Source organism: Notolepis coatsorum (assembly GCF_963971535.1).
Source record: "Notolepis coatsorum genome assembly, chromosome: 7".
NCBI classification, from domain to species: domain Eukaryota; kingdom Metazoa; phylum Chordata; class Actinopteri; order Aulopiformes; family Paralepididae; genus Notolepis; species Notolepis coatsorum.
The window spans coordinates 141,918,438-141,942,724 of record NC_140171.1 but is presented as its reverse complement, the minus strand read 5'-3'; the positions used below and the strand labels follow the sequence as shown (position 1 = coordinate 141,942,724).

Genomic DNA, 24,287 nt, shown 5'->3' with positions numbered 1-24,287 from the left:
TTTGTTTCATTCTCTCAAGTGCCTTGTCTTCTGCCTGTCTATCTGTGTGCTTTTTCTTTTTTTGTGCAGGTAATCTGTCCCTGTCTGTCTGTTTGAGTGATCATCTCTGTGCTGGCAAGAGTCTCTATGGGAGCGACGATGAGGAAGAGTCTCTATGGGAACGACGATGAGGAAGACTTGTGCTTCTCTGTCCACACACAGCCATCTGAGAATGAGCTTGTGATTGGCTGAGTTGCAGAGGTCGGAGGTTGTGTGGGGGCGGAGTCTCTGGGTCCACATAGACGGCGGCGTGCGGGAGCTATGCTGCTCTGCGTCTACTGTGCCAGACCAAGAGAGCTTTCTCCTCAGAGGACCAGGCTGCATGAGAGGCGCTCAAACAGCAAGGGCACATGCACGCACACATGCGCACACATGCGCACACACACACACACACACACACACACACACACACACACACACACACACGCACACGCACACGCACACACACACACAGTACTAGCATAGAGCATCAGGAGATTTTCATAATACACCCATTCATGAGGGGGGAAGCGGAGAGCAGGGGGGGGGGGGATCAGTCCAGCATGGCGTCCAGTTGGTCTGCCAAGTCGTCGAACATGCTGCCAATGTCGTCCAAGATGGAGACGGCTGTCGTCTTCTCGTTGGAGCTGGATCTGGGAAGGAGGAGATGTTAAAGAGGTGGATTGTAGCCACAGCTGCTCTGTCCAGGGTCCACGTATCAGCATGATGGTGTCTTTTATTCATTCATTATTGGATATCGGTCAATGTCTTCATTTCACCTGAAAGGGTCAGTTGCTAGGTCTCTTCATTCATAGTGTAAGACAGGATATCTTGCATTTTTATATTAAATTACAATTTTGTTAAGAATAGTACATTAAGTATTCATTTAAAGGCACGGCAGTAATATTTTTTGGCATAAATAAGTTAACATTTTTATAAAGATATAAAAATATCTGCTACTTGTAGCTTCAATACAAACATATCTATATCGGCATCTAAAAACCTATATTGATTGAACCCGTAATGTAAACAGTATGTCTGCCACCATGCATGTCCCATCTCATTGATGTCAAGTTTATAAAACATACATATTAACCCTTTCACTACCACACTACCAAATGGTTAACCCTTTCACTGCGACAATACAGAAGGTTAACCCTTTCACTGCCACACGACAAAGGGTTAACCCTTTCACAACCACACGACAGAAGGTTATCCCTTTCACTACCACACTACAGACGGTTAACCCTTTCACTACCACACTATACCAAATGGTTAACCCTTTCACTGCGACAATACAGATTAAGGGTTAACCGTCTGTATAGTGTGGTAGTGAAAGGGTTAAGCCGCTTTGGATAAAAGCGTCAGATAAATGACAAAATGTAAATGTGAAATATTACGGCAAATGGCTATAATTAAAATTTGAAAGACTTGGAAAAGGTGTGTGTGTGTGTGTGTATCTATGTGTGTGTGTGCGTGCGTGCGTGCGTGCGTGCGTGCGTGCGTGCGTGCGTGCGTGTGTGTGTGTGTGTGTGTACTCACTCGTTTTGCGTGTCCTCCTGTTTGATCTGATGCTCAACAGCCTGCAGAGCTGCAGCCAGGGAAGCGCTGGTCTCATCCAGACGCTGATGCACCTCCTCATCCTCCTCCTCCTCCTCCTCTACTTTACTCTCCTCCTCTTCTCCCTCTCCTCGGCTCTCTTTCTCAGCACTCCTCACGTCTTCCATTTCTTTGTGCTTCTCCTCCATCTCTCTCCGCTCCTCCTCCTCCTCCCCTGCTCTCCTCCTCTCCTCCTCCTCCTCCTCCTCTGCTCTCCTCCTCTCCTCCTCCTCTTGCTCTTTGTGCTTCTTGTGCTCCCTCTCCCTCCTCCTCCTCAACTCCTCCTCTCTCCTCCTTTCCTCTTCCTCCTCCTCCTCTGCCTCCCTCGCCCCCAGCAGGTCGATGGAAAGGCCGGCGATGGAGGAGCGAGGAGGTTTGACGGGATGCGGTGAGGGGGTGGAGGGACTCTGGGCGGAGGACGGGGAGGCGAGAGGGAGTCCCGGGGAGAGGGAGGGCGCAGAGGGGGTGTCTGGGGCTGGAGGTGGGGAGGCGGGGAGAGGGGAGGAGGCGGGGCTTGGGCTGGCAGCGACGGGACTCATGGCAGCGGAGGCCACAGCTGACTTGGCTGGTTTGGGTGCTGTTGGAGGACCGCGGGGCTTCGGGGAGACAGGAGGAGGGATCCGCTTGGGCTCTAGTGAACCAGAGAGAACCATGTTTATTACACATTGGTTTGGGTACATCTTCACTTTTAAAGACGTGTCTGTTTGACCAATATGGCCTCGTCTAGAGAGAAGAAACAATCCTAATACAGAAGATGAACCCAGATGTTTACTTTATCTGTTTATCTGTGTTGTTTATTTGTGTGTAGCTGTTGTGCATGCTGTGTGTGTGTGTGTGTGTGTGTGTGTGTGTGTGTGTGTGTGTGTGTGTGTGTGTGTGTGTGTGTGTGTGTGTGTGTGTGTGTGTGTGTGTTGTGTGTGTGTGTCTCACCAGGACTCTGTGCAGTATCAGTGTCGTCAGGGCCAGGTATGGGGACCCTGCGTGTCGGAGTCGGGGGGTCGACCGGTGTCTTCCTCTCGCTCACCGTGGCTGGTTTAGGTGATGAGACGGGCGGTTTGAGACATTTCCTCGCTTCCATCCATTCACAGCTCTCCCTGTTGGCTTCTGACCTATCGGATACCGGCCGCCTCCTCAGGACCACGGCCCCGTTCTGCTGTGGCTGCTCCGCCTTCTTCCGGCTGCCGCTGGACTTGCTCGACTCTAATTGGTTAATGCTGGTGGGCTGAACGACAACTGAACTCTCCGATTGGTCAGAGGGGCGCGGTCTCCTGCGGATGGTGTCGGTACTGGTAGTCATGGTGACAAAAGTGGCAGCCACGCTGGCTGGTGCGTCGATGTCTGTCGCCAGGGGGCGTGGCCGTCTTCGGAGGGTTGCCATGCCATCTGTTATTATTTCCATTGTTGCCGTGCCAACAGTGGAACGGGGCCGAGGCTCTGGCCGGGGTTGAGTTGGTTGTCGGGGTGAAGGGTCAATTTGGTCATCGGGGGGGAAGCCCTCTACTGGCCCACTGATGGTCCTGCGCCGGTTGAGGACATCGTCTTCTTCAGACCCCAGACCACCTGAGCCCGTCTGGCGACAAAGTACTGGACTTATCTGGAGAATACAAAAGCATTATGTAGTTGTACTCACCATATACACAACTACTACAAAAGCATTATATAGTTTAGGGCTGACCCCTATTAGTCGATTAGTCGACTAATCGATCGAAAGGAGCCGTAGTCGACTGCCAACCTCTTAGTCGAATGAAAAAAAAAAATTATTATAATTTATTTTTATATTATTATTTCTTTTTTTATTTCTTTTATCATTCTTTCCAAAAGAAAAGAGGCCTCTAACGCTAATGGCACGCATACCAGGGGCTAACTGCCTATGAAAACAGGCACAGAGGTACTGAAAGAGGATTTCACCCATCTAATGAACACACTAGACTAGACAAATATCAAGATGTATCCATCAGTGGACCAATTGCATGCTTTTGCAAAGGACAAGATGCCTTCCGTCGACTCCTTCAGACATTAAGCACCCCCACAGCCATACATTTCTTTTTTCATAGTCGACTAATAGTCGACTATCGGCTAATTTCGGCCAGTCAAAGTCGACTATCCAAATCCTTAGTCGGGGACAGCCCTAATATAGTTGTACTCAGTGAGTACTACTCACCATATACACAACTACTAATAATTGTTTATCTGGTTGCCATCGACACTGAAGCACTTTATTTCTTTTACTTCCATTTAAACTTCAGTCACATTTGCTGATCACCAGCCAATATATATTGTAAATCTTTCATACAGGGAACAAAGTTGTTAAAATGGCCAGACTGCGTTGTGGGTGAAGTATTATTACAAGCTACAGTAAATTACATGCATGTCTGGTGAAAATTATTCCCCAGGTTGTGGAGCCTGCTTGTCTCAGACGGTGTGACAGGGTGTCAGACCAGCAGTCTCTGTCTGAGTGTCAGACCAGCAGTCTCTGTCTGAGTGTCAGACCAGCAGTCTCTGTCTGCACAGTGAGGGAGCTGCTGTTTGTTAGTGGCTGCTGGGCGATGTCCAGTGCTGAACTAGTGTGTGTGTGTTTGTTAGTGGCTGCTGGGCGATGTCCAGTGCTGAACTAGTGTGTGTGTGTTTGTTGGTGGCTTCTGGGCGCTGTCCAGTGCTGAACTAGTGTGTGTGTGTGTGTGTTTGTTGGTGGCTGCTGGGCGCTGTCCAGGGCTGAACTAGTGTGTGTGTGTTTGTTGGTGGCTTCTGGGCGCTGTCCAGTGCTGAACTAGTGTGTGTGTGTGTGTGTTTGTTGGTGGCTGCTGGGCGCTGTCCAGGGCTGAACTAGTGTGTGTGTGTGTTTGTTGGTGGCTTCTGGGCGATGTCCAGTGCTGAACTAGTGTGTGTGTGTTTGTTGGTGGCTTCCGGGTGCTGTCCAGTGCTGAACTAGTGTGTGTGTGTGTGTGTTTGTTGGTGGCTGCTGGGCGCTGTCCAGGGCTGAACTAGTGTGTGTGTTGGTGGCTGCTCTGCGCTGTCCAGGGCTGAACTAGTGTGTGTGTTGGTGGCTGCTCTGCGCTGTCCATGGCTTGAACTAGTGTGTGTGTGTTGGTGGCTGCTCTGCGCTGTCCAGGGCTGAACTAGTGTGTGTGTGTGTGTTTGTTGGTGGCTGCTGGGCGCTGTCCAGTGCTGAACTAGACAGTGAGAGGCAACTGAAAACAAATACATTTCTCTCTATATTTACTAACGCTGTCTGTTGGGAGCGAGATCAAATTAATGAATGTGTTATTTGAAAATGTTTACTTTATATATTATTATAAAAAAGGATATTCATAGTAATATTCATACTGGTTTCAATAAACAATTTGATATTACTTCCCATCTTTGCTGAGCAAGAGTTTTGTGCAAAAGAAATTATTACATATAGAAGCCTGTCCAAAATATAGACTGGTTGAGATCCTCGGCTATTAATTGAAGTTTTACAGGTACAGTACACACACACACACACACACACACACACACACACACACACACACACACACACACACACACACACACACACACACACACACACACACACACACACACACACACACACACACACACACACACACACACACACCTGTAAGTAGCTGCTTCCCAGGTTCTTGGGCAGGGTCTTGGCTCCGCCGCCAATGGATGTTTCCAACATGGCGGCGAGGCTGCGGACGCTCCCGGAGGTTCCCTCAGACCTCCCCAAGCTCCCCGACCCCTGGCTCCTCAACGCCGACCCCAGGCCTCCACAGTCGCTGGCTCGCCGCTCGCGGAAGGTCGGCAGCCCCAGCAGCAGGCCTTCACCCTGCGCCTCCCCCTCCCCCTCGCCCTCCCCCTCGCCCCCCGTGATGGAGGAACAGGAGCGCTTGGGTGGCGTCGGGGGCCGGCCTTTACGACGCGGCCGCAAGGTGACGGACGATTGGCTGCGGTTGACGGTGACATCGTTGGCGTTACAGGTGGAGGAGCTACTGCGGCACACGGTGGCGTACTTGGAGTCCGTCTCGGAGGAGAACCCGCCGGTCAAACTCTGAGTCCTCCGACGCTCCTCCTCCTCCTCACTGGGCAAGCGCAGCAGCGTGACCGACGAATCAGCAGCCGCGGCCTGCGCGGGGGGCCGGGGGCGGGCCTTGGGAGAGGCCTGGTGGGTCTTGGCGTGTCCGGGGGGGGTTTGCGGTGGGGTTTGGGGACGTGTGTGAGCGGGGCGAGGCTTGGTCAGTGGGCTGGGGGGGCCATCCTTCCGTCTCCTCCCCTCTCTCCGAGGCTGGCCGCCCTCCGAGCCCGAGCTGGCCCCAGAGCTGGATGGAGGTGTGGTGGGGCTATGGAGGGACTCCGAACCTCTCTCTCCTCTCTGGAGCTCCTTCAGTCTTCTTATCCCCAACATCAGCTTCTTCTGATGGCCTGAGCAGTGGGGGGGGGGGGGGGGGGGGTTAGAGAGATATGAAGAGGGTGCAGTGGGGGGGGGGGGGGGTGTAGAGAGATATGAAGAGGGGGCAGTGGGGGGGGGGGGGTGTAGAGAGATATGAAGAGGGGGCAGTGGGGGGGGGGGGGTGTAGAGAGATATGAAGAGGGGGCAGTGGGGGGGGGGGGTGTAGAGAGATATGAAGAGGGTGCAGTGGGGGGGTGTAGAGAGATATGAAGAGGGGGCAGTGGGGGGGGGGGGGGGTGTAGAGAGATATGAAGAGGGGGCAGTGGGGGGGGGGGGGGGGGTGTAGAGAGATATGAAGAGGGGGCAGTGGGGGGGGGGGGGGTGTAGAGAGATATGAAGAGGGGGCAGTGGGGGGGGGGGGGGGGGGGGGTGTAGAGAGATATGAAGAGGGGGCAGTGGGGTGGGGGTGGGGGGTGTAGAGAGATATGAAGAGGGGGCAGTGGGGTGGGGGGGGGGGGTGTAGAGAGATATGAAGAGGGGGCAGTAGGGGGGGGGGGGTGTAGAGAGATATGAAGAGGGGGCAGTGGGGGGGGGGGGTGTAGAGAGATATGAAGAGGGGGCAGTGGGGGGGGGGGTGTAGAGAGATATGAAGAGGGGGCAGTGGGGGGGGGGGGTGTAGAGAGATATGAAGAGGGGGCAGTGGGGGGGGGGGGGTGTAGAGGGATATGAAGAGGGGGCAGGGGGGGGGGGGTGTAGAGGGATATGAAGAGGGGGCAGTGGGGGGGGGGGGGTGTAGAGAGATATGAAGAGGGGGCAGTGGGGGGGGGGGGGTGTAGAGAGATATGAAGAGGGGGCAGTGGGGGGGGGGGGGGTGTAGAGAGATATGAAGAGGGGGCAGTGGGGGGGGGGGGTGTAGAGAGATATGAAGAGGGGGCAGGGGGGGGGGGGGGTGTAGAGAGATATGAAGAGGGGGCAGTGGGGGGGGGGGGTGTAGAGAGATATGAAGAGGGGGCAGTGGGGGGGGGGGGGGGGGTGTAGAGAGATATGAAGAGGGGGCAGTAGGGGGGGGGTGTAGAGGGATATGAAGAGGGGGCAGTAGGGGGGGGGTGTAGAGAGACATGAAGAGGGGGCAGGGGGGGGGGGGTGTAGAGGGATATGAAGAGGGGGCAGTGGGGGGGGGGGTGTAGAGAGACATGAAGAGGGGGCAGGGGGGGGGGGGTGTAGAGGGATATGAAGAGGGGGCAGTGGGGGGGGGGGGGTGTAGAGAGATGTGAAGAGGGGGCAGTGGGGGGGGGGGGGTGTAGAGAGATATGAAGAGGGGGCAGTGGGGGGGGGGGGTGTAGAGAGACATGAAGAGGGGGCAGGGGGGGGGGGGGTGTAGAGGGATATGAAGAGGGGGCAGTGGGGGGGGGGGGGTGTAGAGAGATATGAAGAGGAGGCAGTGGGGGGGGGGGGGTGTAGAGAGATATGAAGAGGGGGCAGTGGGGGGGTGTAGAGAGATATGAAGAGGGGGCAGTGGGGGGGGGGGGGTGTAGAGAGATATGAAGAGGGGGCAGTGGGGGGGGGGGTGTAGAGAGATATGAAGAGGGGGCAGTGGGGGGGGGGGTGTAGAGGGATATGAAGAGGGGGCAGTGGGGGGGGGGGTGTAGAGAGATATGAAGAGGGGGCAGTGGGGGGGGGGGGGTGTAGAGAGATATGAAGAGGGGGCAGTGGGGGGGGGGGTGTAGAGAGATATGAAGAGGGGGCAGTGGGGGGGGGGGGGTGTAGAGAGATATGAAGAGGGGGCAGTGGGGGGGGTGTAGTTACATCCCTGTCAATACTATTTCTCACCCAGCTTGCTGATGCCGATCTCCTGCAGATCCTCCAGGCTGATGTCAGAGATGAAGTCAATGTTCTCGTATCCATTCTGGACCAGTACCTGGTAATACTGACTAAGACCCAGCTGAGTCAACCATTCTGCCAGGTTAGCCTTGAGAGACACACACACACACACACACACACACACACACACACACACACACACACACACACACACACACACACACACACACACACACACACACACACACACACACACACACACACACACACACACACACACACACACACACACACACACACACACACACACACAGGTTTGTTATAGAATTCTTGAAAATCACTGCCTTAATAGACTACATTGTGTGTGTGTGACAAGAGAATGACAAGAGAGTTAAGGACACAGAGAGTTAAGGACACAGAGAGTTAAGGACACAGAGAGCTAAGGACACAGAGAGTTAAGGACACAGAGAGTTAAGGACACAGAGAGCTAAGGACACAGAGAGTTAAGGACACAGAGAGTTAAGGACACAGAGAGTTAAGGACACAGAGAGCTAAGTGTGGCGTGTGTTTGTTATCAGGTGTGTGGCAGTGTTCACTCACAGGCCTGTGGTCAGGAAGCCAGTCTGTGTGTGTGTGTGTGTGTGTGTGTGTGTGTGTGTGTGTGTGTGTGTGTGTGTGTGTGTGTGTGTGTGTGTGTGTGTGTGTGTGTGTGTGTGGCAGTGTTCACTCACAGGCCTGTGGTCAGGAAGCCAGTCTGTGCTCGGCAGCTTGCTGATCTCTGAGGTGATCTTCTTGCGGTGGCCCGGCTTCATCACCCCGACCGCCGTCAGGTCCTTCAACACAGAACGTACTCAACTCAACACACACCACGGCTTCACTACAGCCACCAGAGAGGAGGTCTACATGTTAGATGGACTGATTGCTACACAAGCTGCCTGTGGCCTTTCGTGGATATCCTGCTCTTTGGGTGTTAACCCGATACAGAAGGTTAACCTGTCTGTAGTGTGGTAGTGAAAAGGGTTAACCTTCTGTAGTGTGGTAGTGAAAAGGGTTAACCTTCTGTAGTGTGGTAGTGAAAGGCTGTCGTGTGGCAGTGAAAGGGTTAACCTTCTGTATCGTCGCAGTGAAAAGGGTTAACCCTTTGATAGTGTGGCAGTGAAAGGGTTAACATCACACTGCTGTGTCTGCTTCAATACACATACACACAAACACACACACACACACGATGACACAAAGACACACTCAGGGACCAACAGGCAGTAGTAGTTGATAAAAGCGACAGCACAGATAGGAACGTACAGACATGTCTGAGCGTAGGTATGCAAATGAGCAGACAGGTGCATGAGACGTGATTGGTCGAGGCTCAGGACTCACACCGGGGGGGGTCAGGTGACAGAGACAGGAGGGTCATGATGACATCATCCAGGTCAGTGGGGAGCTGATTGGTATACCGCTGTGCTGGGCGGAGCCTTGACAGACAGGGGGGGCGGGCGGGGCGGGGCAGGAGGGGTCAGGGGTCATGACCTTACCTCTAGGGTCATGCGGCTAATGGTGTCTAGATCATATCCGGCCGTGAGGAAGTGGGTGGTGTAGAATGGCAGCTGAAACTCACCGAGCCACGCCATTACTGCCTGCTTCTAGAACACAGAACACAACACTCAACCAGCCACGCCACTACTGCCTGCTTCTAGAACACAGAACACAACACTCACCGAGCCACGCCATTACTGCCTGCTTCTAGAACACAGAACACAACACTCAACCAGCCACGCCACTACTGCCTGCTTCTAGAACACAGAACACAACCAGCCACGCCACTACTGCCTGCTTCTAGAACACAGAACACAACACTCACCGAGCCACGCCATTACTGCCTGCTTCTAGAACACAGAACACAACACTCAACCAGCCACGCCACTACTGCCTGCTTCTAGAACACAGAACACAACCAGCCACGCCACTACTGCCTGCTTCTAGAACACAGAACACAACACTCAACCAGCCACGCCATTACTGCCTGCTTCTAGAACACAGAACACAACACTCACCCAGCCACGCCACTACTTCCTGCTTCTAGAACACAGAACACAACATTCACCGAGCCACGCCATTACTGCCTGCTTCTAGAACACAGAACACAACACTCAACCAGCCACGCCACTACTTCCTGCTTCTAGAACACAGAACACAACACTCAACCAGCCACGCCACTACTTCCTGCTTCTAGAACACAGAACACAACACTCACCCAGCCACGCCACTACTTCCTGCTTCTAGAACACAGAACACAACACTCACCCAGCCACGCCACTACTTCCTGCTTCTAGAACACAGAACACAACACTCACCCAGCCACACCACTACTTCCTGCTTCTAGAACACAGAACACAACACTCACCCAGCCACGCCACTACTTCCTGCTTCTAGAACACAGAACACAACACTCAACCAGCCACGCCACTACTTCCTGCTTCTAGAACACAGAACACAGAACACAACCAGCCACGCCACTACTTCCTGCTTCTAGAACACAGAACACAACACTCACCCAGCCACGCCACTACTTCCTGCTTCTAGAACACAGAACACAACACTCACCCAGCCACGCCACTACTGCCTGCTTCTAGAACACAGAACACAACACTCACCCAGCCACGCCACTACTTCCTGCTTCTAGAACACAGAACACAACACTCACCCAGCCACGCCACTACTTCCTGCTTCTAGAACACAGAACACAACACTCAACCAGCCACGCCACTACTGCCTGCTTCTAGAACACAGAACACAACACTCACCCAGCCACGCCACTACTGCCTGCTTCTAGAACACAGAACACAACACTCAACCAGCCACGCCACTACTGCCTGCTTCTAGAACACAGAACACAACCAGCCACGCCACTACTGCCTGCTTCTAGAACACAGAACACAACCAGCCACGCCACTACTGCCTGCTTCTAGAACACAGAACACAACCAGCCACGCCACTACTGCCTGCTTCTAGAACACAGAACACAACACTCACCCAGGCATGCCACTACTGCCTGCTCTTAGAACACAGAACACACAACTATACAGCCTGCTTCTAGAACACAAAATAGAAATGTGTTTCTAGGACACAGAATAGACAGACACCTACTCCTAGAACACATAATAGACACCTGCTTCTAGAACTCAGAAAACACCTGCTTCTAGAACACAGAATAGAAAACCGCTTCTAGATTACAGAATATAAAGTGGCTTCTAGAACACAATATATAAAACGACTTCTACAATCTAGAATAGAAACCTGCGTCTACAACACGGAATACCACTTCCTGCTTGTAGGAGATGCCTGCTTCTAGAAAGCACGACACTACAGCCTGATTCCAGAGTAATCTGGAAATATTATTAATGACCACTTTAGGCCACCTGACTGTAATGTCAGTCACTAGAACACAGTACATAACTATGGATTTCCAGAACACAGCTTTCTACCTTTTTCTAGAATGCACATTCCTCCCACACCACAATACTGTCTGCTTCAAGTACACACTGGCTCTCAGTTATCAAGGAAGATGCATAAACAGTAGGGGTGTAAAGGTACACATATCCGTACCGAACTGTTTCAGTACTAGACCTTAGGTTCAGTACGGCTGTGTACCGAACGAATACAGCGGTATGTTAACCACTAACGACCGCACGTGCAGAACTTCTTTTTGCGTGCAGAATTTAATTCAAAACTCGATTATTAATTTCAATATAGAATATTCATTGACAGCCCTACAAGTACAATTAGTTACTGCACACTACATCACCCCTGAGTGGAACATGGAAAGCCAAACTTTCCCCCACAGTACCGAAAACCCATACCGAACCGTGACTTCAAAACCGTGGTCTTTGTGTACCGTTACACCCCTAATAATCAGAGAACAATATTAATAGTAATATGGTGTAATATAAAATCACATATTCAAATATTTCAAGTTTTCTACCAAGGCCATGATTCACCAGGATTGCGCTGCACAGGCAAATTGTGCTGTTTGAGCTAATGATACAGAATTTGTATGAAATGTATGCAAATCAGGTTTTGGTGCATACATGCTCAAGAGAGGACTGCAAACCCAAATAGTCTCATTTTATCAGCAGATGCAGGTGTACTCTGCACACATTGTCTATAAGAATAATTTACTATAATAATAATAATAATACACATTATTTGTACTTTTCATACAAGAATTGCAGATCAAAGTGTTTCACAGTAGAAGTAGTAACTAAAAGCTGATCGCAAATCAAATCAGCCAGACATGCTCCAAAATGGGTTTGTCATTAAAGCCCCCTCTAAAAGATATGCTGGGATGGAATATTCCCTCCTGTAGCCACTTCCTGCAGCAATAGATGGACTTCAGCTCAGCCTTTAACACTATCCTTCCACCCATCCTGGAATCCCTGCTGCAGGTGCCGGCCTCCACTCGCAGGTGGATTTCCAGCTCTAGGTCCATCAGCACCGGTTCCCCGCAGGGCTGCGTCCTGTCCCCACTACTGTTCACCCTCTACACCAACAGCTGCGTTTCTCTCCACCCCTCGGTCAAGCTCCTAAAGTTTGCAGATGACACCACCCTGGTGGGCCTCATCTCCAGGCAGGGACGTGCACAGGACTTTAGAGGGGCAGGTGCTCAAAGGCTGAAAAGGGCACTATGTATATCGTAACCGAGCACGCGTAGCACGCAAGCCCGATTTTTGGGGGCCCTTTTTGGGCGGTTTTATGCTTTTTGGGGGGTTTTGGTGATCAAATATTGAATATTGAACTATAATAATCAGTGCAGGAGCTCACTCTTGAGCTCATCCTTGAAAGACACTTTTATCACTGACTTAAAAGGCCCATACATCTCCATAAATGTTCAGGGGGGAGGGAATAAGTGCTTACCCAACAGACCCCAAGAAGTGCTGTATATTCTGTATTGTTTAATATAAATGCCTTTTTTATTCCAATCCCGATTTGTATTTGAGATTCCCAAATCCCATCGGACTTGACTTCTTCGTGTCCCTGTGAGTGTAATACCAGCATTCAACTGTATGGGCCACAGCGGTTTCTATATAATATTATATATATATAATAATATATATAATAAAATAAATATAGGTCTGCGGAGAGGCACGCTGAGGTACCTAATATTTTGATTCTATCCTGAAATTTTTGTGAGGCTCAAAAAGGCAGGTGCTCAAGCACCCCTTGGGCTCTATGTGTGCACGTGCCTGTCTCCAGGGGGGACGAGTCGGCCTACAGGAGGGAGATCAAGAGGCTGCAGAGCTGGTGCAGCTGCAACAACCTGGAGCGCAATGCTCTAAAGACAGTGGAGATGGTGGTGGATTTCCAGAGGAAAGCAGCCCCGCCCCCTCCCATCATGCTGGGAGGCACCCAGGTGGCCTCCGTGGAGTCATGCCGCTTTCTGGGCATCTCCCGCGATCTGAAGTGGGAGCTTAACACCATGGCCCTGCTGAAAAAGGCCTAGAAGAGGATGTTCTTCCTCCGGCAGCTGAAGAAATTCAGACTGCCGAGGACCATGATGGCCCAATTCTACACGGCAATCATTGAATCCATCCTCACCCACTCCATCATCTCCTGGTTCCCCGACACAGCAGCAAAGGATCTCGCCAAGCTGCAGCGGATGATTCGCTCTGCGGAGAGGGTGATCGGCTGTCCCCTGCCCTCCCTCAAGTCCCTGCACGACTCCAGGGCGCTGAAGAGAGCAGGGAAGATCATGGGCAACCCCTCCCCTCCCACCCCGGCCATGACCTCTTCACCCTGCTCCCCTCTGGGACAAGGTTGTGCCTGACACAGACTGAGCTTTTTCCCCTCAGCCACCAGGCTGATCAATGACTACCATCCAATCGACAACATCATTGGAAGACAGTAAATAGGGCTAGTGATAAAAGAAAATCACAACAATCTCTAATATTTAATAATTTTCACAAGTATTCATTAAAAAAATAAAAAGGTCCCTTTCACTACCACACTACGGAAGGTTAACCTTTCACTACCACACTACAGAAGGTTAACCTTTCACTGCCACACTACGTAAGGGATAATGTATAGCTACGAGGTCATTGTCGCAAAATAATTGACCGACACAGAGTTTAGAATACCGAGGCGCCTCGCCGAGGTGTTCTAAACGTCAGTGAAGGTCAATTATTTTGCGACAATGACCGAGTATAGCTATACATTATCCCGCTTATTACATGGCTAACTTACTAACAATATACCTAATTCATTTTACACCATCGACAAGACGAGATCAAATGCAGACGCAGTTGTTCTGTGGCTCTGTCAGCCCAAATAAAGTGATTATTATTATCGCCGGCAGCCGGCAGGTGTGTCTGATTGCACTGATGCAGTGTGTGTTAGTGGGCTTGATTTCTCCAGCTGCAAAAAGCAATAATCACCGGTGATTATTGCGCGTTGCCCATGGCAGCGGTCAGTTATCGAAAAATTATTCACCGCTGTCAGGGGCTATTGACCAATCACAATCAAGCATTTCAGCGAATGTGAAAACGCCAGTTAATAAAGAAGGTTAACCTTTCACTACCACACTACGGAAGGTTAACCTTTCACTACCACACTACGGAAGGTTAACCTTTCACTGCCACACTACAGAAGGTTAACCTTTCACTGCCACACTACAGACGGTTAACCTTTCACTACCACACTACGGAAGGTTAACCTTTCACTGCCACACTACAGAAGGTTAACCCTTTCACTACCACACTACGGAAGTTTAACCGTTCACTGCCACACTACAGAAGGTTAACTCTTTCACTACCACACTACAGAAGGTTAACCTTTCACTGCCACACTATAGAAGGTTAACCTTTCACTACCACACTACAGGTTAACCTTTCACTACCACACTACAGAAGGTTAACCTTTCACTACCACACTACAGAAGGTTAACCTTTCACTACCACACTACAGACGGTTAACCTTTCACTACCACACTACAGAAGGTTCTGTATCGTTAGTGGCTTAGCTTGGCATCACTACTGCACTATCTCGCGTACGTGCACGCGTACTGAATAAACCACAAATGTACCTCTAATACCAGTATTAGTCTGACCACACCCCTCATCAGCTTACCTTCATAAGCAGGTGTGTGGTCACCTGCTCTCCTCCTTCTCGCTTTCACCACAAGGAAGAAGTGCCTCGGTAGATCCCCACACTTGACACCATGATGGAAGAAATTGGATTAGGAACAGCTTGGGAAACAAGGATACGTTGACATCATATCTTTATTTTCTCTCTCACTATTTTCGAGAAAATACGGCGATATTGTCTTCGTACTGGAGTGTCTAGAAGATGATGATCATTCTAAAAACCCTCCACCGGTTTTCGTATTGGGAGCACGCCGCTGCATGCTTCTCAACTGCAGTTCCTTGCTGTGTTTGTTGGGGTGAAACCTGTCAGGCCACAGCTGAACTGTCGGACATGCCGCTGTTGTGAGGAGCGGTGCGTTCCAGGTTGGGTGAGTAGTGTTTGCTGGCGGGCTCCACTTGTCTGTTAGTGCTATGGGGGCTACTTGACAAAGTTTATGGAAACCGGCCCCAGGCTAGGGTCCTTTGTTTAGCCGCCTAGGCGACAGAAGGCCTTGGTCTGGCGACCATTATAGTTTTAACTAGTGGGCCGCGACCATTGACACTGGTGATCCCTGTGTGTTCTGGACGAGTGGATTCTCTCTGTCACCGTGTTAAGACCCCATCTTTCATATCCAAATGAGAGTATTCCTTCACGAGGGGATATGTGCATGTAATGTGCGATAGCGGCAGATTCATGTTCAAAGTCAGCTATACAGGCCAGTTGGTACTGTGCTGATTCCGCCGGACGTGGTAATGTCACCGTTGTGAAGCGGTGTTGACGTCTTGTTTTCTCTTTTCTCTTAAAAAGTGAGGAGAGGTTCAGAACGGCGGCCTGTCTGGGTGAGTGTTATGTCATTGTTTACATGTTCATAGCTTACGGTTAGCCGGTCAGTGGCCTGGCGCGGGGTAGCTTAGCTTCTCGCGCGCCGCCGGGAGCTCGCTTCTGATCGCGTGCGTCGTTAGATCGGCGTCTCGCGAGCGGAAGCAATAGCACCCGAACGGTTGGAGCAGCCGTTAGCTTGATGCTATTCTGTTGAACGTGCTTTGATTTTAACATGTTTTACACTCTTGACCACGACGTCATCCTTGACAGGGGATGTTCGTCGACCCTGCCCTGGGCCTGGACGGGGATTGCGTCAACAAAGAGGGCTGTAGCGACTGGTTGGAGCGGCGACGCTGCCCGGATCGAACAACACAGGGCGGCTGTGTTCTACGGTGTCTTGTGACTGCACTTCGCTGATCTGCGTTCCGGGTAGGTACGGGGTTGGCCAGACCTCATAACACGTCTTCTGGTTTTACTTTGCTAAATGTATTGTGAATAACGGTGTTTTTTCCCAAAACGTGTGTTGTTGCAATGCGTTTGGGATACGTTGCGGGTTATGTGTGAGCTGTTTTTGTCACTGGCAGTTAGCTTCTCCGTGCAGATCGTGATGTATTGATCTGGTTGTTGTGTGAGAAACATCATGGTGTTTATGTGTACCGTGTACTCACTACTAAGGCAACTAACCTATGAAGCTATGCTTGGTGACAAGTGAGTAAAAGAATGTTCTTTCTCAGACTGTAATGACAATGAACAGTGAGTTCACACATTAACAGGTTTTCCTGTTTTAACTGGCCGTATTGAGGGTAAAATAGGAGGATTGTGTTTTCCCCCCCGGTTCCCTGGGGACTTTATCACCTCCTATCAGACATGTTGTGCATTAATTGTGTCTTTTGTGTGGTAGGGATACGATGTAACTCTTAGCTTGATTGCTGAGGTTGTGCTAAATCTGCTGGAGAAACTTATTTCCTAAAGGGAAATTGGTTTGGTTGCTGTCATGTGTGCTTAGCAAGGCCTGTGGTCGATACTAATCAAGAATGATGTATTCTCTCATTGTGAAAAAAACGGCGTTCCTCTGTTGAGTGTTTTTGCCATTTTTTGTAGGTGATGATGGGTTGTGTGTGTCATGTGACCTACAACTGGGTTGTACTGGCCACAGAAGCACATGTGTATGTTGGACCGGGGTTCTTAGAGCCCTCTCTATTCTGTGTTTTTCCTTAGTAAAAATCAGATAGCAGGTTAGCTCATGCGCTGTGTGGAGCTGTGAAACGCTTCATAGAGCTGACTATGACTGTGTCATATTCTCTTTTTGTCGTTACGTCGTATCATGGGTGTGGGGTCGTAAAGGGGTGAACTGGTAACCTTTTCTCTCCCCATTGTTCTGTCGGTCAGGGGTACACCCCCTGTCCTTCAAGGTTCCCGTCACGTGGCGGTTCGGCACGTTACGGGGGGGGGGGGGGGGGGGGGGGGGGGGAGTTCCTGGTCCCACGGCCTGGTATATTGGGCGTGTGCACCGCAGGAATTCCCCCGCCATAGAGTACGTCACCGTGCGCGTCTCTGTTGGTAGGACTTCCGTGTGCTGTTCAGGTCCATGTGATGGATCTGTTTTCAGGGGGGGTGGTCAGGGCTCCTCCTCACCAAGCGCCTATTCAGGCCTTCTGTGAGTTCGGACTCCTTCTTCCATGTGAGGAAGCCTCCATCAGAGTACAGAGCCTTCCTCCTCAGATTGTCAAAGTGAGTGGACCCTCTAGAAGGGTCCTTTTCTATTGTATGTATATTCGATTCAATTCGTTTATTGAGTGTGTATGGGTTCAGTGCCTCTTCCCCGGAGGCCCTAAAACCAGTTTTTTACATGGCTCAAGGTGCAATATATTCTTTTCAATCTGTACAGCTCGCGTGGGAAGTCTCTCTGGGGATCCCCGTCTCTTTCCTATGGGAGGGTGGTGGGATGTAAAAATGTGAACATTTTTTACCCCGGCTGTGTAGACTGGGATACATACTGTTGATGCTTCCTTCTTTCTATTCCAGAAGTGTTGGAGTTAGGGAGTGTCACACCCCTCTTGTCGTTCCCCTGGGCGCCTTGGGGATTCAATGACAGGTCTAAATAGCCTGTTCATTGATGGGGGTGTGTCCCGACGCACGTATAGTGCTAGCTCGCTGTAAACAGGCGATTGACTGGCACGCCTTGGTTGCTTGTGGTTGAAACAGCGTTTTTATAAAGCAACTGAGATGGGGGTTTTTCCTCTTCCGACGACCACATCCCATGACCTGGGTGGGTTGTCGACGGATTCTCGTTCATGTCTGGGGGATGATGACGGGATGGATCTGAACATATGTAGTGGGGTCTCACGCCCTTGGGGTGGGCCACCAGGCGCGGTTCGTCCGAACGTCTGGGTGGCGCCTTCTTTTCATGTTAAGATCAACACGCATATCTGCCCTTCTCCTGGAGTAGGCATGTCGGCGTGGTTAGGGCACGGGACTGGTTCTGGTCACGCTGGTCCAGATCAGTTGAACCCGTTGTCCGCCGGGGATGCAGATCTGCTGTTCTGGTACCCTGAGGGACTTGGGCTTTTTTCAGGGGGAAAAATGCCAGGTCGGTCTGGGTGTCACAGGGTTAAGCGCTATGGAGACCCTGGTTGGGTATGTTTTTACTCAGCACTGTCGTCATGGCTTACAGCCGTGCCATTCTGTACGCGCTCGATCTCGTCGGATCTCGGCCGCTACACAGGTTGGTCCTGGTTAGTACTTGGTTGGGAGACCGCCGGGGAATACCAGGTACGGTGTGCTTAGGGGCTGGTTCTCCATTATTTTTCGCTCCTCTCTCACGCATGGCGAAGAGGGGCCTGTGGGGGTGGGTTTTTTTTTTTTTTTTTTTTTTTTGACCTCCTCTGGTGACCCTGTGCTTCCCGTACCGCCAGGCCCGGTCCGAAGTGATGTTTGCGACCCGTAGGCCTGGGTTAACCCTTTTTGGAAACTGAAACACTTGTACTGCGGTATAGCCGGTGTATACCCGCAGGTGTGTTTTGGAGTTTTTTCTTGAGGGGTTATAGGAACAACCACCGCATTGGGTAACACCGAGGTGGTTGGTTCCCTGGTGTGTTGGAGCAGTGTCAACTCCTGGGTTCACCGTTTGAGGGTGCCCCTGCACGTTCATGACGTCTGCCAATCGTGTCAGCCTTCTCTGCCTCGACCCCTCTGGGTGGGGGTTGTTAAATGGAGGCTTGGTCATGCAACACCGCCAGCTTACGCTCCTTCCGCCGGGGCGGCTGTGTTCAGCTGTCCCCTCTGGCGCCTGTCTCGTCCGCAGTCTCCAGGCTAGGGTTAACAGCCTGTTGCCTGGTTTTTCCCCGGTGCGCTGCCTGCTTCCGTTGGTTAACCTTTTTTGTGTGCTTACGGCCATGCTGACTGCCTGTTCTGCAGGGTCGGTGTGCCAGGCGGTGTACTATTGGGGGGACGGGGCCCGCTCAGCTTACGGCCATACCGACCTGAACACGCCCGATCTCGTCCGATCTCGGAAGCTGGGCAGGTTCTGGCCTGGTTGGTTCCGCCTGGGAATACCAGGTGCAGTAACTGAGGGGCCTTTGTCCGAATACGCTGGCGATGTGGGGGGCGGGGCACTACGTGCCCACCTGGTGGGGTCTTGATGCTGGCATCATGGACTTCTCCGGGCCCCCATTCTAGGGAGTCCAGTCCTTTTGGTGGGTCTGGGTCTTCCTTCGTGCTCCGCTGCTACGGCCTTGCCACGGGGTTGGGTTTGCCCTTGACCCCGTGATTCTGGGGGCAGTAACGAGGTTGTTCCTCCGTTCGTTCCCGGGTGGCATGCGGGTTGTGCGTGTGTGTAGTCGTGGGGTCAAGCCACGGTCTGCTCACCCTGTGCGTTGAGTTGCTTGAGTGCCTCTTCGCACGGTCGGGTCCGTCGCCCTCCCGTGACGTCCCTAATAGGGGGGCTACCCTCCATTAGGGGGGGTCGGGGGGGCTCGGCCCTCCCTGTTCTGATGGTTTTGGGGGGCTGTCAGCGGGGTGTATTTGTCAGCCAAGTGGCTCCGCTTGGCCTCCCTTGTGCAGTAGTGATGCCAAGCTAAGCCACTAACGATACAGAACGTTAGGTTATGACTATAACCAAGTTCTGTTAGTTAGGGGCGATGCTTGGCATCAGACGGCCGCTGCAGCCCTTGTCCTCACCTTGTGGTGAAAGCTTGGGAAGGAGGAGAGCAGGTGACCACACACCTGCTTATGAAGGTAAGCTGATGAGGGGTGTGGTCAGACTAATACTGGTATTAGAGGTACATTTGTGGTTTATTCAGTACGCGTGCACGTACGCGAGATAGTGCAGTAGTGATGCCAAGCATCGCCCCTAACTAACAGAACTTGGTTATAGTCATAACCTAACGTTAACCTTTCACCTTTCACTACCACACTACAGAAGGTTAACCTTTCACTACCACACTACAGAAGGTTAACCTTTTACTACCACACTACAGAAGGTTAACCTGTCACTACCACACTACAGAAGGTTAACCTGTCACTACTACACTACAGAAGGTTAACCCTTTCACTACCACACTACAGAAGGTTTACCTTTCACTACCACACTACAGAAGGTTAACCTTTCACTACCACACTACAGAAGGTTAACCTGTCACTACCACACTACAGAAGGTTAACCTTTCACTACCACACTACAGAAGGTTAACCCTTTCACTACCACACTACGGAAGGTTAACCTTTCACTACCACACTACAGAAGGTTAACCCTTTCACTACCACACTATGGAAGGTTAACCCTTTCACTACCACACTACGGAAGGTTAACCTTTCACTACCACACTACAGAAGGTTAACCTTTCACTACCACACTACAACGGGTTAACCCTTTCACAACCACACTACAGAAGGTTAACCTTTCACTACCACACTACAGAAGGTTAACCCTTTCACAACCACACTACGGAAGGTTAACCTTTCACTGCCACACTACAGACGGTCAAACTTCTGTAGTGTGGTAGTGAAAGGGTTAAGGTGTGTGTTTAAGTCAGAGGTTCTGTGTAGGATTGTTAGTAACTGTCTAACTGTATATATGGCTGTTTACACTAGTAACTGTTTACCTGCATATATAACTGTCTCCACCAGTAACTGTCTAGCTGCATATATATCTGTTCCCACTAGAGGGCGCTCTAGGCGGAGCCACCCAGGTACACCACCATGTGGCGAGTATAAAAGTAGATGTCTCCTCCCACTTCTTTCTCTCCCCCATGTCTCTCAATGAGAGAAGACCTGTGTTACTGCTCTTTCCATGTGAATAAAAGAAACCACACCAGTTCAGGCTCAAGATAGAAACCATGCCTCTTGACCACATTATTGTCGCCCTATAGCCGAATTCTGTTAACAGTGTGTGTGTGTGTGTTCATGTCAATTGGCTAAAAGGGGGGCGTGGCAATGAGAGTGGCCTATCGCATAGGTTGCAGCTATTGCAAATTCCCACTTGTTCCTGCCTCTGGTGAACCTTCTTGTTTACCAGTAACTTTGTATCAGAAGACCTCACTCCAGGTAAAGAGCCTGCGTGAGTCACAGACACAGCTGATCTAATGACTCATCATGTTCCTGTGCTGTGGGAGACGGAGGGAACCACCTGCCCTTATTTGGGCAGAGAAACAATGACACATGCAAGGGGTCTATGAGAGAAGCCATTTCTGGACAGGGGGGGCGGGGCCTGGTGTCTCAGTGTGGTGAGAGGACAGGGGGGGCGGGGCCTGGTGTCTCAGTGTGGGGAGAGGACAGGGGGGGCGTGGCCTGGTGTCTCAGTGTGGGGAGAGGACAGGGGGGCGGGGCCTGGTGTCTCAGTGTGGTGAGAGGACAGGGGGCGCGGGGCCTGGTGTCTCAGTGTGGGGAGAGGACAGGGGGGGGGGGGCCTGGTGTCTCAGTGTGGTGTCTCAGGCCCCGTTTAGACGGAAACGCTAGCAGGTGAATCCGCAAAAATATTTTTTCGGATGTGCCTTTCGTTTATACGGAAACGGCGGTTTTACGGGGTGAAACCGCAAAAAAGTGAGACTACCTTCCAGGGTGGAATTCCTAGAAACGATAAACCTTTGCGCTCTCATCTAAACTGTCAAACCGCATAAAACGATGACGAAAGGGTTGTCAAGGCTCTCGTCGTGTGTACTGCTTACATCACAGGCATGCGCCAGTAGCCTAGAAGCGTAAACAAAGCATGTCTGATTCTATCCATGGCGATCACCTGAAGGCTACATTGGCAGTACTTTTAAATACACAAGAATCTGTCCCGCAGCGTGACTGGACCCACTGTCTGTGAGTGACTCTGCTTTGGTCCAATCACATTCCCCACCCACAGTCTGCGAATTAGAGGCAGAGTAGGGCGGGGCTTCACAGCACGTCATGTGACATATGCGCCAATCGTGTGACAGCGGGGCTCAGTCGTCTGGAGTCGTTACAGCCTCGCCTGCACGGAGAATTCCATCCCAAAACGCTCGTCTAAACGCAAAATTAAAAGTGAAACCGTAAGACGACTTTTGCGGTTTCTGTTCAGACTCTCTCCGTCTAAACGTAGCCTCAGTGTGGGGAGAGGACAGGGGGGGGGGGGGGGGGGGGCTGGTGTCTCAGTGTGGGGAGAGGACAGGGGGGGGGGGGGGCTGGTGTCTCAGTGTGGGGAGAGGACAGGGGGGGGGGGCTGGTGTCTCAGTGTGGGGAGAGGACAGGGGGGGGGGCTGGTGTCTCAGTGTGGGGAGAGGACAGGGGGGGGGGGGCTGGTGTCTCAGTGTGGGGAGAGGACAGGGGGGGGGTCTGGTGTCTCAGTGTGGGGAGAGGACAGGGGGGGGGGGGGGGGGGCTGGTGTCTCAGTGTGGTGAGAGGACAGGGGGGGGGCTGGTGTCTCAGTGTGGGGAGAGGACAGGGGGGGGGGGGGGCTGGTGTCTCAGTGTGGGGAGGGGACAGGGGGGGGGGGGGGGCTGGTGTCTCAGTGTGGGGAGAGGACAGGGGGGGGGGGGGTCTGGTGTCTCAGTGTGGGGAGAGGACAGGGGGGGGGGGGGGGCTGGTGTCTCAGTGTGGGGAGAGGACAGGGGGGGGGGGGTCTGGTGTCTCAGTGTGGGGAGAGGACAGGGGGGGGGGCTGGTGTCTCAGTGTGGGGAGAGGACAGGGGGGGGGGGGCTGGTGTCTCAGTGTGGGGAGAGGACAGGGGGGGGGGGGGGGGGCTGGTGTCTCAGTGTGGGGAGGGGACAGGGGGGGGGGGGGGCTGGTGTCTCAGTGTGGGGAGGGGACAGGGGGGGGGGGGGCTGGTGTCTCAGTGTGGGGAGAGGACAGGGGGGGGGGGGCTGGTGTCTCAGTGTGGGGAGGGGACAGGGGGGGCGTGGCCTGGTGTCTCAGTGTGGGGAGAGGACAAGGGGGGGGGGCTGGTGTCTCAGTGTGGGGAGAGGACAGGGGGGGCGTGGCCTGGTGTCTCAGTGTGGGGAGAGGACAGGGGGGGGGGGGGCTGGTGTCTCAGTGTGGGGAGAGGACAGGGGGGGGGGGGGGGGGGCTGGTGTCTCAGTGTGGGGAGAGGACAGGGGGGGGGTCTGGTGTCTCAGTGTGGTGAGAGGACAGGGGGGGGGGGGGGGCTGGTGTCTCAGTGTGGGGTGGGGACAGGGGGGGGGGGCTGGTGTCTCAGTGTGGGGAGAGGACAGGGGGGGGGGCTGGTGTCTCAGTGTGGGGAGGGGACAGGGGGGGGGGCTGGTGTCTCAGTGTGGGGAGAGGACAGGGGGGGGGTCTGGTGTCTCAGTGTGGGGAGAGGACAGGGGGGGGGCTGGTGTCTCAGTGTGGGGAGAGGACAGGGGGGGGGGGGGGGGGGCTGGTGTCTCAGTGTGGGGAGAGGACAGGGGGGGGGGGCTGGTGTCTCAGTGTGGGGAGAGGACAGGGGGGGGGGGGGGGGGGGCTGGTGTCTCAGTGTGGGGAGAGGACAGGGGGGGGGGGGGGCTGGTGTCTCAGTGTGGGGAGAGGACAGGGGGGGGGGGGGGGCTGGTGTCTCAGTGTGGGGAGAGGACAGGGGGGGGGGGCTGGTGTCTCAGTGTGGGGAGGGGACAGGGGGGGGGGGGGGCTGGTGTCTCAGTGTGGGGAGAGGACAGGGGGGGGGGGGGCTGGTGTCTCAGTGTGGGGAGAGGACAGGGGGGGGGGCTGGTGTCTCAGTGTGGGGAGGGGACAGGGGGGGGGGGCTGGTGTCTCAGTGTGGGGAGGGGACAGGGGGGGGGGGCTGGTGTCTCAGTGTGGGGAGAGGACAGGGGGGGGGGGGGGCTGGTGTCTCAGTGTGGGGAGGGGACAGGGGGGGGGGGGGGGGGCTGGTGTCTCAGTGTGGGGAGAGGACAGGGGGGGGGGGCTGGTGTCTCAGTGTGGGGAGGGGACAGGGGGGGGGGCTGGTGTCTCAGTGTGGGGAGAGGACAGGGGGGGGGGGGGCTGGTGTCTCAGTGTGGGGAGAGGACAGGGGGGGGTCTGGTGTCTCAGTGTGGTGAGAGGACAGGGGGGGGGGGGCTGGTGTCTCAGTGTGGGGAGAGGACAGGGG

General features: G+C 53.0%; 1 protein-coding gene across 1 annotated transcript in view; it reads right to left on the bottom strand.

Annotated features, from left to right (window-relative positions):
• Positions 1-571: 571 nt before the first annotated feature.
• LOC311231931 (uncharacterized protein) overlaps positions 572-24,287 on the bottom strand; it is a gene marked incomplete at its 3' end in the record, with an annotated part of 185,622 nt that continues 161,906 nt past the window's right edge. Inside the window, exons 16-22 of the mRNA XM_084318565.1 lie at positions 9,343-9,450; positions 8,545-8,646; positions 7,823-7,961; positions 5,216-6,024; positions 2,548-3,211; positions 1,561-2,248; positions 572-671 (exon numbers count right to left, since the gene is read on the bottom strand). Of these exons, the coding sequence (XP_084174691.1) occupies positions 572-671; positions 1,561-2,248; positions 2,548-3,211; positions 5,216-6,024; positions 7,823-7,961; positions 8,545-8,646; positions 9,343-9,450 (2,610 nt within the window). The remainder of the gene's footprint in view (positions 672-1,560; positions 2,249-2,547; positions 3,212-5,215; positions 6,025-7,822; positions 7,962-8,544; positions 8,647-9,342; positions 9,451-24,287) is intronic.